General features: G+C 45.2%; 1 protein-coding gene across 1 annotated transcript in view; it reads right to left on the bottom strand.

Moving 5' to 3' along the window:
- Positions 1-13,068, bottom strand: part of LOC121579777 (UV radiation resistance-associated gene protein) — a 137,511-nt gene that overhangs the window by 99,945 nt on the left and 24,498 nt on the right. The window contains exon 7 of the mRNA XM_041894664.2: positions 8,996-9,101. Within this exon, the coding sequence (XP_041750598.2) occupies positions 8,996-9,101 (106 nt within the window). The remainder of the gene's footprint in view (positions 1-8,995; positions 9,102-13,068) is intronic.

Raw genomic sequence — 13,068 nt, 5'->3', positions numbered from 1 at the left:
TCTATGCACAATGACAACTTTGAACTATTGACACAGTAAATAAAAAATGAAAACATTTCCAGGAAAAACTGTGCAGATACAATTTGGTAACAGCCCCAGTATGAAAAATATATGCACTCACTAACTGTAAGTCGCTCTGGATAAGAGCGTCTGCTAAATGACTAAAATGTAAATGTACAAATGTAACAGAATTACGGTAAAATCTCCCTCAGTTTTATCCTTTTACCAAACTTTGTATCTGCACAGTTCTTCCTGGAAATGTGTTTTGTAACCATTTTAAAGTGAAATTCCGTTACTATGGAATTGCCCTCATGCAGAGGCCAAAAGTGAGATAAGGTCACTGCCAAGCGAGAGAGACAACACCACACTAACTGGTGTGGACCAGGGTGTTAGGCAGCAAAGTATTATCTGATAGAAGTTGTGTGTTTGTGGAGGTAGTAATCCGTACCGATGGGTTAGGCTGGGTGGGCTTTGTGAAGGGTTCATTCTGGGACTGACATTGTGGCTGAACCCTCACTAAGACCTGGAGCGAAGCTGACTGTAGTCAGGAGAGGAAAGGCTGGGCCCTTAGCTGCCACGTCTTGACTTATTCACTTCTGCCCTTTTCTCTTACACTGAAGGCTGTATATAAAGAGGCTTGGGCTTTAGCAGGGCTGGAGTCAGAGTCTAAGAGGAGAGGAGGATGAGTGAGCACCAACATCACCTATTCACTCATTTGTCAGCTGCAGACTATCGAACAGACTTGTCCTGACGGGATCTTCATCATTTCTGATAAGGTTGTCACAATACCCGTATCGCAATACTCCGATACCAGATTTTCCATGGCAAAAAAAGAAAAACACAAACTAGACTAAACTCTATGGTCCTATAAAAACCTACTTTATGTAAAATTGTGGGTGCCATAGCTTGCAAAATAAACAAATGTGACTCTAGGTGACAATCCGCTTCAGATTTTGTTTCCTTGCCATGATACTGGTATCGTGACAAACCTAATTTCTGGCGTTCTCTCTTACACCGAAAGAGTGTGTTTGTAAAGACAGGCTTAGCAGCCCCTAACAGCAGCCCCTAAAGACAGGCTTAGTCTTTAGCAGGGCTTTAGCAAGGCTGGAGTCAGAGAGTCTTAAGAGGAAGAGGGAGCATCCTCTTCGCAGTGTTCAGAGAGATGGATTCAACTCTTCTCGTTTGACAGCTTCAGACTATCCAACAGCCTTGTCTTCTTAACTTCACCCTCTTGGTGGGGAGGGGAGCATTGAGTTACAGTTAGGCATCGTATGACAGTCCTAACCATCCAAGGCCATGCCAGGCCAGGTAGAAGACGATGAGTCCATGATGAGTGCTGAACTGAACTAACCCCTTCTCTTCCCTGGCTGATAAACAGACAGCTGGCTGTAGATTGATCATGTCTGAGGGAGGAACTGCAGGGCACAGGGGTGATGGAGGGGGCAGGGCCAGTGAAACATAAGACTCTGATTACATCTGAGTGGACAAACAGACTGAATCCAGCTGTGAATGAATGGGCAGCCCTATAGCCCTGTGAGGGTATTAACACAGCCTGAAGTCACAGTCTATCACCATATCAAACACTGCAGACTGTCAGAGCAGTAAGAGTGAAGCTGAGCTGTGTGTTTGTGCGTGTGTCCAGATGGCTTCCAAATGTTCTCGATTGGAGGGGGAGGAAGGGGCATATGAGAAATGATCATGAGAGACAAACTATTGTGGAGGTGATACATGTGGTACCATCTCAGAAATTGTACAGTACACCATAAGCATCCTAGCAGCCTTTTGGTGTGGGGAGAAGGAGATTCAGGGTCACACACATCAACACCAGATGACTCTCCCTCCCCAGCTAACGCTGAGTGTCGGGTGACATCTAGCTCACCACATGCTCCACGGCCTGGGTAGACCTGGATAGAGCCCTCAGTATGCAGGTCATTAGTCAACATGTCCAGCCACCACAGGGTGTCTCCCTATCAGCCCCTAACAGCAGCCTCTAACAGCAGCCCCTAACAGCAGCCTCTAACAGCAGCCCCTAACAGCAGACCCTAACAGCAGACCCTAACAGCAGACCCTAACAGCAGCCTCTAACAGCAGACCCTAACAGCAGACCCTAACAGCAGCCTCTAACAGCAGCCTCTAACAGCAGCCTCTAACAGCAGCCTCTAACAGCAGCCTCTAACAGCAGCCTCTAACAGCAGCCTCTAACAGCAGCCTCTAACAGCAGCCCCTAACAGCAGCCCCTAACAGCAGCCTCTAACAGCAGCCCCTAACAGCAGCCCCTAACATCAGCCTCTAACAGCAGCCCCTAACAGCAGCCTCTAACAGCAGCCCCTAACAGCAGCCCCTAACAGCAGCCCCTAACATCAGCCTCTAACAGCAGCCCCTAACAGCAGCCTCTAACAGCAGCCCCTAACAGCAGCCCCTAACAGCAGCCCCTAACAGCAGCCTCTAACAGCAGCCTCTAACAGCAGCACCTAACATCAGCCTCTAACAGCAGCCCCTAACAGCAGCCCCTAACAGCAGCCTCTAACAGCAGCCCCTAACAGCAGCCCCTAACAGCAGCCCCTAACAGCAGCCCCTAACAGCAGCCCCTAACAGCAGCCCCTAACAGCAGCCCCTAACAGCAGCCTCTATCTGGGGTTCATTTAAGACCTGTTGGGAGGACCCCTCCAGCCCTGGATGTACTACCCCAAATGAAGAACAGTTATTTCGCTGAGCACATAGGTGGGGAAGATAAGAGGAGAGAGAGAGGGATGGTGGATAGAGGGATAGCGCTCATCCTCCTTCATCTCAAACACCCTTTAATCCACCGCCAAGAAGGAGGTTAATGAAGGCCAGAGAGAGAGTTAGCTGCCTGAGCAGCTCTCTCCTTTCCCAGTCTGGCTGCTTGATATGATAGTCCCAATCAGTCCAGCATTCTTCCATCCTCAGACCCACCAGGAATTTTAACCTTGTTATTTAGAGAGCCTATATTTTGCCAGTTGCCTAGAGCAGCATGTGGTATCCGCACGCAAGCACATGCACACACACACAGAGAGATGGCGATCGCAGCCAGGATCATAGCAAACGCTGATAGGCCTCTTATCGAGGTCTTATGAGGCTTTTGTAGGAACACAGAGGGTGTCAGTCACTCAGACAGACCAGATAAAGCCTCCATCTCCCTGAGTGTCGGAGCCCATATGTAGTGCAGGAATGCTGCAGCTCGCGTGTTAACCACCACCACCTTTGGCACGAACCACAGCTCTCCTGTAGCCTTTTGGCAAGTGCCAGAGTTGACAGGTAGGATGTGGCCAATGTGTGTGAGCAAAAAGATGTGTGTGAGCTGTATGTAGTCTGTGTGTGTGCATGCGAATATGTACCTGTGTGTGTGTGTGTGTGTGTGTATGTATGTTTGTGTGAGTTTGTGTGAGCAAATGCACACCTACAGTGCCTTGCAAAAGTATTCATCCCCCTTGGCGTTTTTCCTATTTTGTTGAAATTTAAAATGTATTTTTTGTTGGATTTCATGTAATGGACATACATAAAAAAAAGTATAAAATAAATAACGGAAATGTGGTGCGTGCATATGTATTCACCCCCTTTGCTATGAAGCCCCTAAATAAGATCTGGTGCAACCAATTACTTTCAGAAGTCACATAATTAGTTCAATATAGTCCACCTGTGTGCAATCTAAGTGTCACATGATCTCAGTATACAGTAGAAGTAATTAAAACTTGTTTTTCAACCACTCCTCAAATTTCTTGTTAACAAACTATAGTTTTGGCAAGTCGGTTAGGACATCTACTTTGTGCATGACACAAGTAATTTTTCCAGCAATTGTTTACAGACAGATTATTTCACTTATAATTCACTGTATCACAATTCCAGTGGATCAGAAGTTTACATACACTAAGATGACTGTGCCTTTAAACAGCTTGGAAAATTCCAGAAAATGATGTCATGGCTTTAGAAGCTTCTGATAGGCTAATTGACATCATTTGAGTCAATTGGAGGTGTACCTGTGGATGTATTTCAAGGCCTACCTTCAAACTCAGTGCCTCTTTGCTCGACATCATGGGAAAATCAAAAGAAATCAGCCAAGACCTCAGAAAAAAAATGGTAGACCTCCACAAGTCTGGTTCATCCTTGGGAGCAATTTCCAAACGCCTGAAGGTAACACGTTCATCTGTACAAACAATAGTACGGAAGTATACACACCATGGGACCACGCAGCCGTCATACTGCTCAGGAAGGAGACGCGTTCTGTCTGCTAGAGATGAACGTACTTTGGTGCGAAAAGTGCAAATCAATCCCAGAACAACAGCAAAGGACCTTGTGAAGATGCTGGAGGAAACAGGTACAAAAGTATCTATATCCACAGTAAAACGAGTCCTATATCGACATTATCTGAAAGGCCGCGCAGCAAGGAAGAAGCCACTGCTCCAAAACCGCCATAAAAAAGCCAGACTATGGTTTGCAACTGCACATGGGAACAAAGATCGTACTTTTTGGAGAAATGTCATCTGGTCTGATGAAACAAAAATAGAACTGTTTGGCCATAATGACCATTGTTATGATTGGAGGAAAAAGGGGGGGTGGCTTGCAAGCCGAAGAACACCATACAAACCGTGAAGCATTGGGGTGGCAGCATCATGCTGTGGGGGTGCTTTGCTGCAGGAGAGACTGGTGCACTTGACAAAATATCATGAGGAAGGAAAATTATGTGGATATATTGAAGCAACATCTCAAGACATCAGTCAGGAAGTTAAAGCTTGGTCACAAATGGTTCTTCCAAATGGACAATGACCCCAAGCATACTTCCAAAGTTGTGGCAAAATGGCTTAAGGACAACAAAGTCAAGGTATTGGCCATCACAAAGCCCTGACCTCAATCCTATAGAAAATGTGTGGGCAGAACTGAAAAAGCTTGTGCGAGCAAGGAGACCTACAAACCTGACTCAGTTACACCAGCTCTGTCAGGAGGAATGGGCCAAAATTCACTAAACTTATTGTGGGAAGCTTGTGGAAGGCTACCCGAAACGTTTGACCCATGTTAAACAATTTAAAGGCAATGCTACCAAATACTAATTGAGTGTATGTAAACTTCTGACCCACTGGGAATGTGATGAAATAAATAAAAGCTGAAATAAATCATTCTCTCTACTATTATTCTGACATTTCACATTCTTAAAATAAAATGGTGATCTAACTGACCAAAGACAGGGAATTTTTACTAGGATTAAATGTCAGGAATTGTGAAAAACTGAGTTTAAATGTATTTGGCTAAGGTGTACGTAAACTTTCGACTTCAACTGTATATACACCTGTTCTGAAAGTCCCAAGGGGCACCACCAAGCAAGCGGCATCATGAAGACCAAGGAGCTCTCCAAATAGGTCAGGGACAAAGTTGTGGAGAAGTACAGATCAGGGTATGGGTTATAAAAAAAGACCAGAAACTTTGAACATCCCACGGAGCAACATTAAATCCATTATAAAAAAAATTGAAAGAATATGGCACCACATCAAACCTGCCAAGAGAGGGCCGCCCACCAAAACTCACGGACCAGGCAAGGAGGGCATTAATCAAAGAGGCAACAAAAATACCAAAGATAACCCTGACGGAGCTGCAAAGCTCCACAGCGGCGATTGTAGTATCTGTCCATAGGACCACTATAAGCCGTACACTCCACAGAGCTGGACTTTACCGAAGAGTGGCCAGAAAAAAGCCATTGTTTCCAGAAAAAAATAAGCAAACACGTTTGGTGTTCGCCAAAAGGCATGTGGGAGACTCTCCAAACATATGGAAGAAGCTACTCTGGTCAGATGAGACTAAAATTGAGCTTTTTGGCCATCAAGGAAAACGCTATGTCTGGCGCAAATCAAACACCTCTCATCACCCCGAGAACACCATCCCCACAGTGAAGCATGGTGGTGGCAGCATCATGCTGTGGGGATGTTTTTCATCAGCAGGGACTGGGAAACTGGTCAGAATTGAAGGAATGATGGATGGCGCTAAATACAGGGAAATTCTTGAGGGAAACCTGTTTCAGTCTTCCAGACATTTGAGACTGGGACGGAGGTTCATCTTCCAGCAGGACAATGACCCTAAGCATACTGCTAAAGCAACACTCGAGTGGTTTAAGGGGAAACATTTCAAATGTCTTGGAATGGCCTAGTCAAAGCCCAGACCTCAATCCAATTGAGAATCTGTGGTATGACTTAAAGATTGCTGTACACCAGCGGAACCCATCCAACTTGAAGGAGCTGGAGTAGTTTTGACTGTGGCTAGATGTGCCAAGCTTATAGAGACATACCCCAAGAGACTTGCAGCTGTAATTGCTGCAAAAGGTGGCTCTACAAAGTATTGACTTTGGGGGGGTGAATAGTTATGCACGCTTAAGTTTTCTATTTTGCATCTTCAAAGTGGTAGGCAGGTTGTGTAAATCAAATGATACAAACCCCCCAAAAATCAATTTTAATTCCAGGTTGTAAGACAACAAAATAGGAAAAATGCCAAGTGGGGTGAATACTTTCGCAAGCCACTGTACGTGTGTGTGTTTGCGCGTGCATGCATAGTGTGTGTGTGTGTGTGTGTGTGCGTTCATTCGTGCATGCGTGTCCTACAGCCACAGAGCTGTGTATTGCCTGTCTGAAGGGCCCCGGACATCAAAGAGCCAGTTGGTCAGCTGAGTCAACAGCGACAGAGGCAATACCTGTCCGTAACCCTGGAGATCAATGGCAGCGTGTGGGTGAGAGGGTGAAAGGGCCACGGTGGGCTGTGGTGGTGGGCTCACCGCTACACTCTTTGATCCCACACAGAAAACAGGTGGCATGGGCAGACTGAGGGAGAGAGAGATACTAACAGAGAGAACACTCATACACAGAGAGGGAGACTCAGAGTAAGATGCACACAATGCTCCCCTCTTTTGAAACCACTAACTCAATTAAATTATATTAAAAGGAGTGGTCTAAGCAACAGTACACAGAGAGAGCAGCGGGAGCTGATCTGAAGGAGGTATAACATGATTTATTAGCTTAGGTGAACTCTGAAAAGCCTTGGAATGTTTCATTGAGGGGAAGTATCAGCCACAAGCCCGTTTCAATAGGGAAATTGTGCTCTGTGTGTGTGTGTGTTTGTGTGTGGGCCTTCATCATCTGACTGACTGAGGGTGCTGCTAAGTAGTCAGTGGTAAAGAACACAGCATTTAGATATCAAAAGGCTGAGAGACAGATGGAGGGTGACAGCTGTCTGAGGTGTTGAGGTGAACAACAAGAAGAGACTGTTGGAGCAGTCTCCTCGGACTGCCGCTACACTCATGTCCTACAGATATGGTATCCTTGTTTTGTCAGTCACTGACAGTCACTCAATGAGCCATGTCAGATAATAATTTTTAGATTGGTAAGTTAGTCCAACCAGTTATCTAAACTTGTAGTTATACCAACTGGGCACGCAGGGCATGTGCCCAGGGGCCCTGACCTCCAGGGGCCCCCCATTGATTTTGTTAGACACTCACTCAGATATCATATTAACATGGCATAAGTCATGGACAAATAAGTAGAATTGCATGAAATGTGTTGTAAAATTGCAACATTTTCTCTTCACCCAATTGCAAAATTGCAGGAAATTTACTTTAAAAAGTAACATTTTCTCTCCGCTGCCAAGACGGGGGCCCAGTAAAATGTTTTGCCCACGAGGTGGGGTAGCCTAGCCTGACGACTCACACAAAATTATTCCGCTGCTCTGTTGTTCACTACATACTTTAGTCTGAGACTGCCATCATTTAAGACGTTTGTGGTGACGAGGGGCATGAGGAGAGTTGAACAAAACAAAGTCATCAGCGATTGGATTGTCTCTAACCAAAGCCACGTGTGTACTGGGTCTGGTCCAACCCATCGGTTTCTGGACCAATCAGACTGCCCCAAATGTGTTTGCATTCGGTGAAGGGTCGGGGAGGTACTCAGATCCAGACTCATAGTGGAGAGGAAACTAAACTCTGTGGGCGTGGCGTAGCATTTGGCCGGAGCAAGGAGTCTGGGTAGCCAGGCAAGGGGAGGCCCAATAACCAAATCTCTCTTAGGGCCCCCCAAAGGCTAGGGCCGGCCCTGGCTACTGTTTTAATGCATTTATTAAGAGAGTTATGTAGTTTAACTGCACAAATAGATTGATTGTAAAAATCTGTTGACTGCATGTATGGGTGTGGGTATGCAGACCTATGAGCCACTGCAGCCCCTCATGAAGAGTTCAGATTTCTTGTGACCCCCACCCATCTCAAAGTAGCCCATCCCTGCTTTAAAAGAAAGCTGAGGAGGAGGGGGGCGGGGGGAGTTGAATCCTATCTGCACAAATCTGCTTTTAACGTAATAGTGTAGCCTATACCTTGAGCACCATAACATGGAGGTGTCAGAGCCTCAAGGCTTTTATAACAGGAGCTTTTGAAGTGTGTGTTTATAATAAACACAACTTTCAAAACCTAGGATTAACGCTCCATTTTCAAGCTGTGTGTCTGCCAATTCCAAAAATGTTAAATATGCTTTCTTTCTATTGGTTTTGATTTGACTCTAGGATAAAGGCGAGGTTGGAAACAAATCGTGGGTGTTTTGTTAAAAAGCCCCCCTACAATAGAGGGTTTGGGGGAGGGGGGGTAGCTGGGTTTCAAGAGGTTTAATTCATCCAAACACAGGATATGATAACTGCCTGAGGACCTAATTACATATTTATGAGGATCTGTGTGATACAAGATATACAATCTGCTGAGCATTTAGCCTAGCACTAGGTGGCCGTTTTGGCTGACTACAGAAGTAGCTGCTGCTGCTCATCTGGTTCAGCACAATTATCTTTAATAAAATAAAAATAAGTATATTTCAGTTCTCATAGCCAGAGGTCTCACCTGACCAACTGATTTTTATAGTTAGCACATAAACACGTGATATTGGCACAACATAGATAATGGGTTTGCAAGAGAATGAGTTGCGGATGAGCAGAGATCAGTGGAGGATCTGTATTGGGCTGGCTGACTCACACGCTCGGTGCAGGCCGTTGTCGTCCTCAGTTTCTCCTCGATCTCCTTCCCGATCTTCTGCACGGTCACCTGGGTCTGCTTGATGGCTCTCTGGGCCGTGTGGAGCCTGGAAAGTACAGGGAGGAAGAACATCAGGATATTATTGACCAACTGTTTAGGCTCTTCACCTCAGGAACTCAACAGACATGTACTGTATAATAGAGGATGCTTGTATGTGATGCTGACAGATTTATAACTGCAGTAGGGTAAATAAATAAACACACAAGAACAGAGGGCGGACACTCCGGACAGTGTAATGTCAGCCCTCTTGTTAGCGTGTTTGTTTTCTGTGCTATTTGTTCATGTTAGTTAGGTTTGTTTGGAGGTTAGAGGGAGGAGGTATGAGTTATGATGGACCACATGGGGTTCTTAACTTTGTGGCGACGGTTTGTTTAACTCATTGTTTCTTTTCCTGATTTACCGGGGTTTCATCTACATTGTTGTGCCGTGTCGACTCCAAATGTCTCAAAGTTAATGAAGGTTCCAAACGAACAAAGGACAAAGCGGGTATTGAGAACATTGAAAGAACAAAGTTCATTAAAATGACTCTTAAGATGTATTCCTATAGACTCAGTGGACGTATCAAGTTCTTAAATACCCAATAACCACAAATAACCCACCAGTATTTTAATCACTATTATTTTCTAATATATCTAACCATGATTTAAGGATCAAATGTTGCCCTATGGACCTGAAAGTATTAAAGTCAGACCACTGAGAGAAACCTCGACGGGCCATTTAATAAACACTCACCGCAAACATGGAAGACTTTCCCAAAACCTTTGGGTACTGATGCCATTCATTCATTGTCCTCTCTGGAGAGAGGAAGGGAGGGAACAATAACAACAATACCAAAAGACAAGCCAGAACGTTATTGCAGCTATCAATCACAGACTTGATTAACTCTCCAAGTATGGTTTCAACAGCTCCAGGGGAGGGAGGGAGACCAAGCTGCTCCCCACAACACAGCGGCCCCAGCGACATGGTCTAAGAGGAACAGACAACCATCACACCAGGCTGAGATCTGAGGGTCCTCCTCACACGCAGGAGGAAGGCAGCCATTAGCAATAATATTGTCCAAGAAACTTGAGATCATCCTCATTTTGTCTAATTTACAGACACGCTCATTGGGAGATAAGCGTTAGATGTGGTAGTGTGGCCTGCAGTTCCCGATCCAGTCCCTCTCATCTACAGTATGAATGGCTCTACAGTCTGGTCTGAGGTCTGGTCTCCTGATGGAGATGTGGTTTGCATTTCTCATTAGTAAAATTCTCCATCACCATGTTCCCTCAATGGGACCACTTCAGCCCCCTGCCCCCACTCCCCAACCCACCATTTTTCCAGCCACATCATTCCACCTCTGTCAGGAGCGGGCTGTTCCATACTCCTCACAACTCCATCCCCCTATCCTTCCAATCGCTGCTAGTGAATCCCTAGGAGTAACCGTAGTGCACGCTGCCTGACCTGGCCTGTGTTTGATAGTCATATCGCAGCACTTCTTAACCCAGATAATGCTAAGGCAGATTCCTGCCCCAAACCACTACGTGTAGTCTTCTGTCAATCAAGGCGCCAAAACCCCTGCCAAAACATACATTGCATTTTCACAGTTTGTAGCCTCAGATTGCAGAGTTCTCCTGGCTTTTGGCTGAATCAGTGGACTTGGTGGAAGCCACAAAGAGTCTTAAGGGCCCAGGATTGTGAATAATCCCGTAGTGGAGCCAAAATGCTCTGTGATCTTTCATACTCCACTTCTGGGGCCTTTTAAACTGTCATCAGGGGACAGGTAAACTGAGGTTTGGTGGTTTCCCCTTCCTCTAGGATTTATAACTTAATGGGAATATTCAACCACATCTTTCATCTAAAATGAATCTATTGACTACTATGTTTCTTTCTTAGAATTCCTCAATCATCCTCTTACATTAATTAACACCTCACTTCGGAGCACAAATCTGAGGAGAAGACTTTTGGTCTTCCCCAGTTTACCACATTTTCAAACTTGTGACTAAAGACTTATTTTCTTCACTACATGACTCTAACCACGTGGGTCCAAACATGGCTCTCTCTTAGTAAAGGTTACATTAAGTATCGTGTCATGGAGCTACAGCCCTTTCAGATACACATCCCTCTTTTTACTCACGTTTCCCATATCCGTTGCTTTCTTTCCTCAATATTCTCAAATGAGGTAATTGGCTAAATCAGTGAGGCTAAAAACTCCATTCCTCCATCCATACTGAACCAGGCAGATAGTTTTCTGCCAATAAGTCATCTAGGCTACATACATAATTGGCCTTTTGGGGGTGGGGGTGGAGGGGGGTTACACGGGTGCAGCTCATACCCACTGCTTGTGCTTGAATGTGGTCCATGTGTGAGCAGCAGCTCTGTGTATTAATCCATGGACTACATATGGATGAGTGAAAACGCAACTTCTGCTCTCCTCTCATGATGCAACAACCACTTGTGGTTGGCGTTCGTAGTGGTTGCAGTGGGGAAAGTGGTTATGGTTGCTATGTGAGAATGGGGCCAGTGGTCATGGAAGTGGGAGATTTTAGTAACTTTATGGGACTGTCTATAAAATGCTTAGGTATGCAGTCCCTCAGAGCCTTCCTGGAACTGCCTCCTTTAGTGGGTTTAGTGCCTGACCCTCCATCGGCTTAGATTAAAACTAATCCAGCTCACGGAGATATTTCCACAAATCTATGGTGCCTCCAGCTACTTGCATGTTATTTTTATTTATTTTTTAAATGCTATTCCTCAGACACCTCAGGATATTACTGTGTGTGGTAGGAGGATGGAGCCCAGACCAACATTCATCACTCCTGTATCTTCAGTAAGTGGGCTCAGACACTAACTCCTAATGATTTCACATTTAAGAAAGGAGGAAAGAAAGGAAGGGGAAACTCTACTACAACCATTCACTTTCTTTCATTTCAACCTGCCTGGGAAGACCGCGATATCCATTGGGGATTGTCGTTGGGAACGTCAGGGCAAAGCCATTTTGACAGCTTTATCGGTCTGAGGTGATTGTGATGGAGGGATCTTATATAGCCACTTCCCCTAGGTGAGTGCTGTTATCTCCCCAGCCCTTAACGCATGTCTGCACCCTTATCAGCTCAACCAGTTTGGGGGTAGGAGGGCCGGGCCTGCCCATCACATCACATCAGGCCCTATATGGACTGTTGGATCACAAGGTGTGAGGGGGGTGGACCAGTCCCAGGCCCTTATGCCCTCACTGGGGCAGTGCAACCACCAGGCTGGCACCCACCCTTCCAGAAAGCACACTGAACCATAACAACTTTCCCTTTTCTACAACATGAGGAGGACAAGTGAAAATGACAACTAGGGATTACTGGGAGTTACGATTCAAATAAGTACACATTCAGTCCTTGATTTAAGATAGAAAGGCATCTGAAAAGAATAACATCTTAAAACCCTAAATCCGTTGGTGGGTGAATGCCTGTAAAAGCATGTGGATTCCAACAAGACCGTTCTTGAACATTCATATGGAACATTTTCCCTAAACAGACAGCTGCTTAGAAGCTATCTTTAGAGAATTATTGTTTGCGATGCTGCCTCTCGCAGATGAAGGGAGGCAAGAAGGAAGCTTTGATGGATTTATGAGACAAAATCAATGAGCATTGTAATAAATACAAATGGCATTGACTTTCTGACCTTAAACACATCCACTATGTAGTAACTCCTTCCAGAGCGGCCTCCACAAAGCACTGGCTCTGATGGCCTATACTGTTCATGGATTCATTTACCCAACTGATGATCTCAAAATAAATATTTACCATGGTTTATACGTAGCGCAACAGGCCAGCAATTGCAATCTCGCAATCAGTGCCGAGCAACAGCAGAGGCAGATGTATCATCTGGCTTACAGAGATAAAAAGGTAGGAAAAAAACAGGTGAGAAAGTGAGAAAGAAAGAAAGAAAGGTAGTAAGAAAGAAAGAAGGTAAGAAAGAAAGAAAGAAAGAAAGAAAGAGAGAGAGAGTGAGAAAGAAAGAAAGGTGGTAAGAAAGAAAGAAAGTGA

The sequence above is a fragment of the Coregonus clupeaformis genome, chromosome 13 (genome assembly GCF_020615455.1).
Source record: "Coregonus clupeaformis isolate EN_2021a chromosome 13, ASM2061545v1, whole genome shotgun sequence".
NCBI classification, from domain to species: Eukaryota; Metazoa; Chordata; class Actinopteri; order Salmoniformes; family Salmonidae; genus Coregonus; species Coregonus clupeaformis.
Note: the sequence above shows the minus strand (reverse complement) of the source record. Positions and strands in the feature narration are given on the sequence as shown.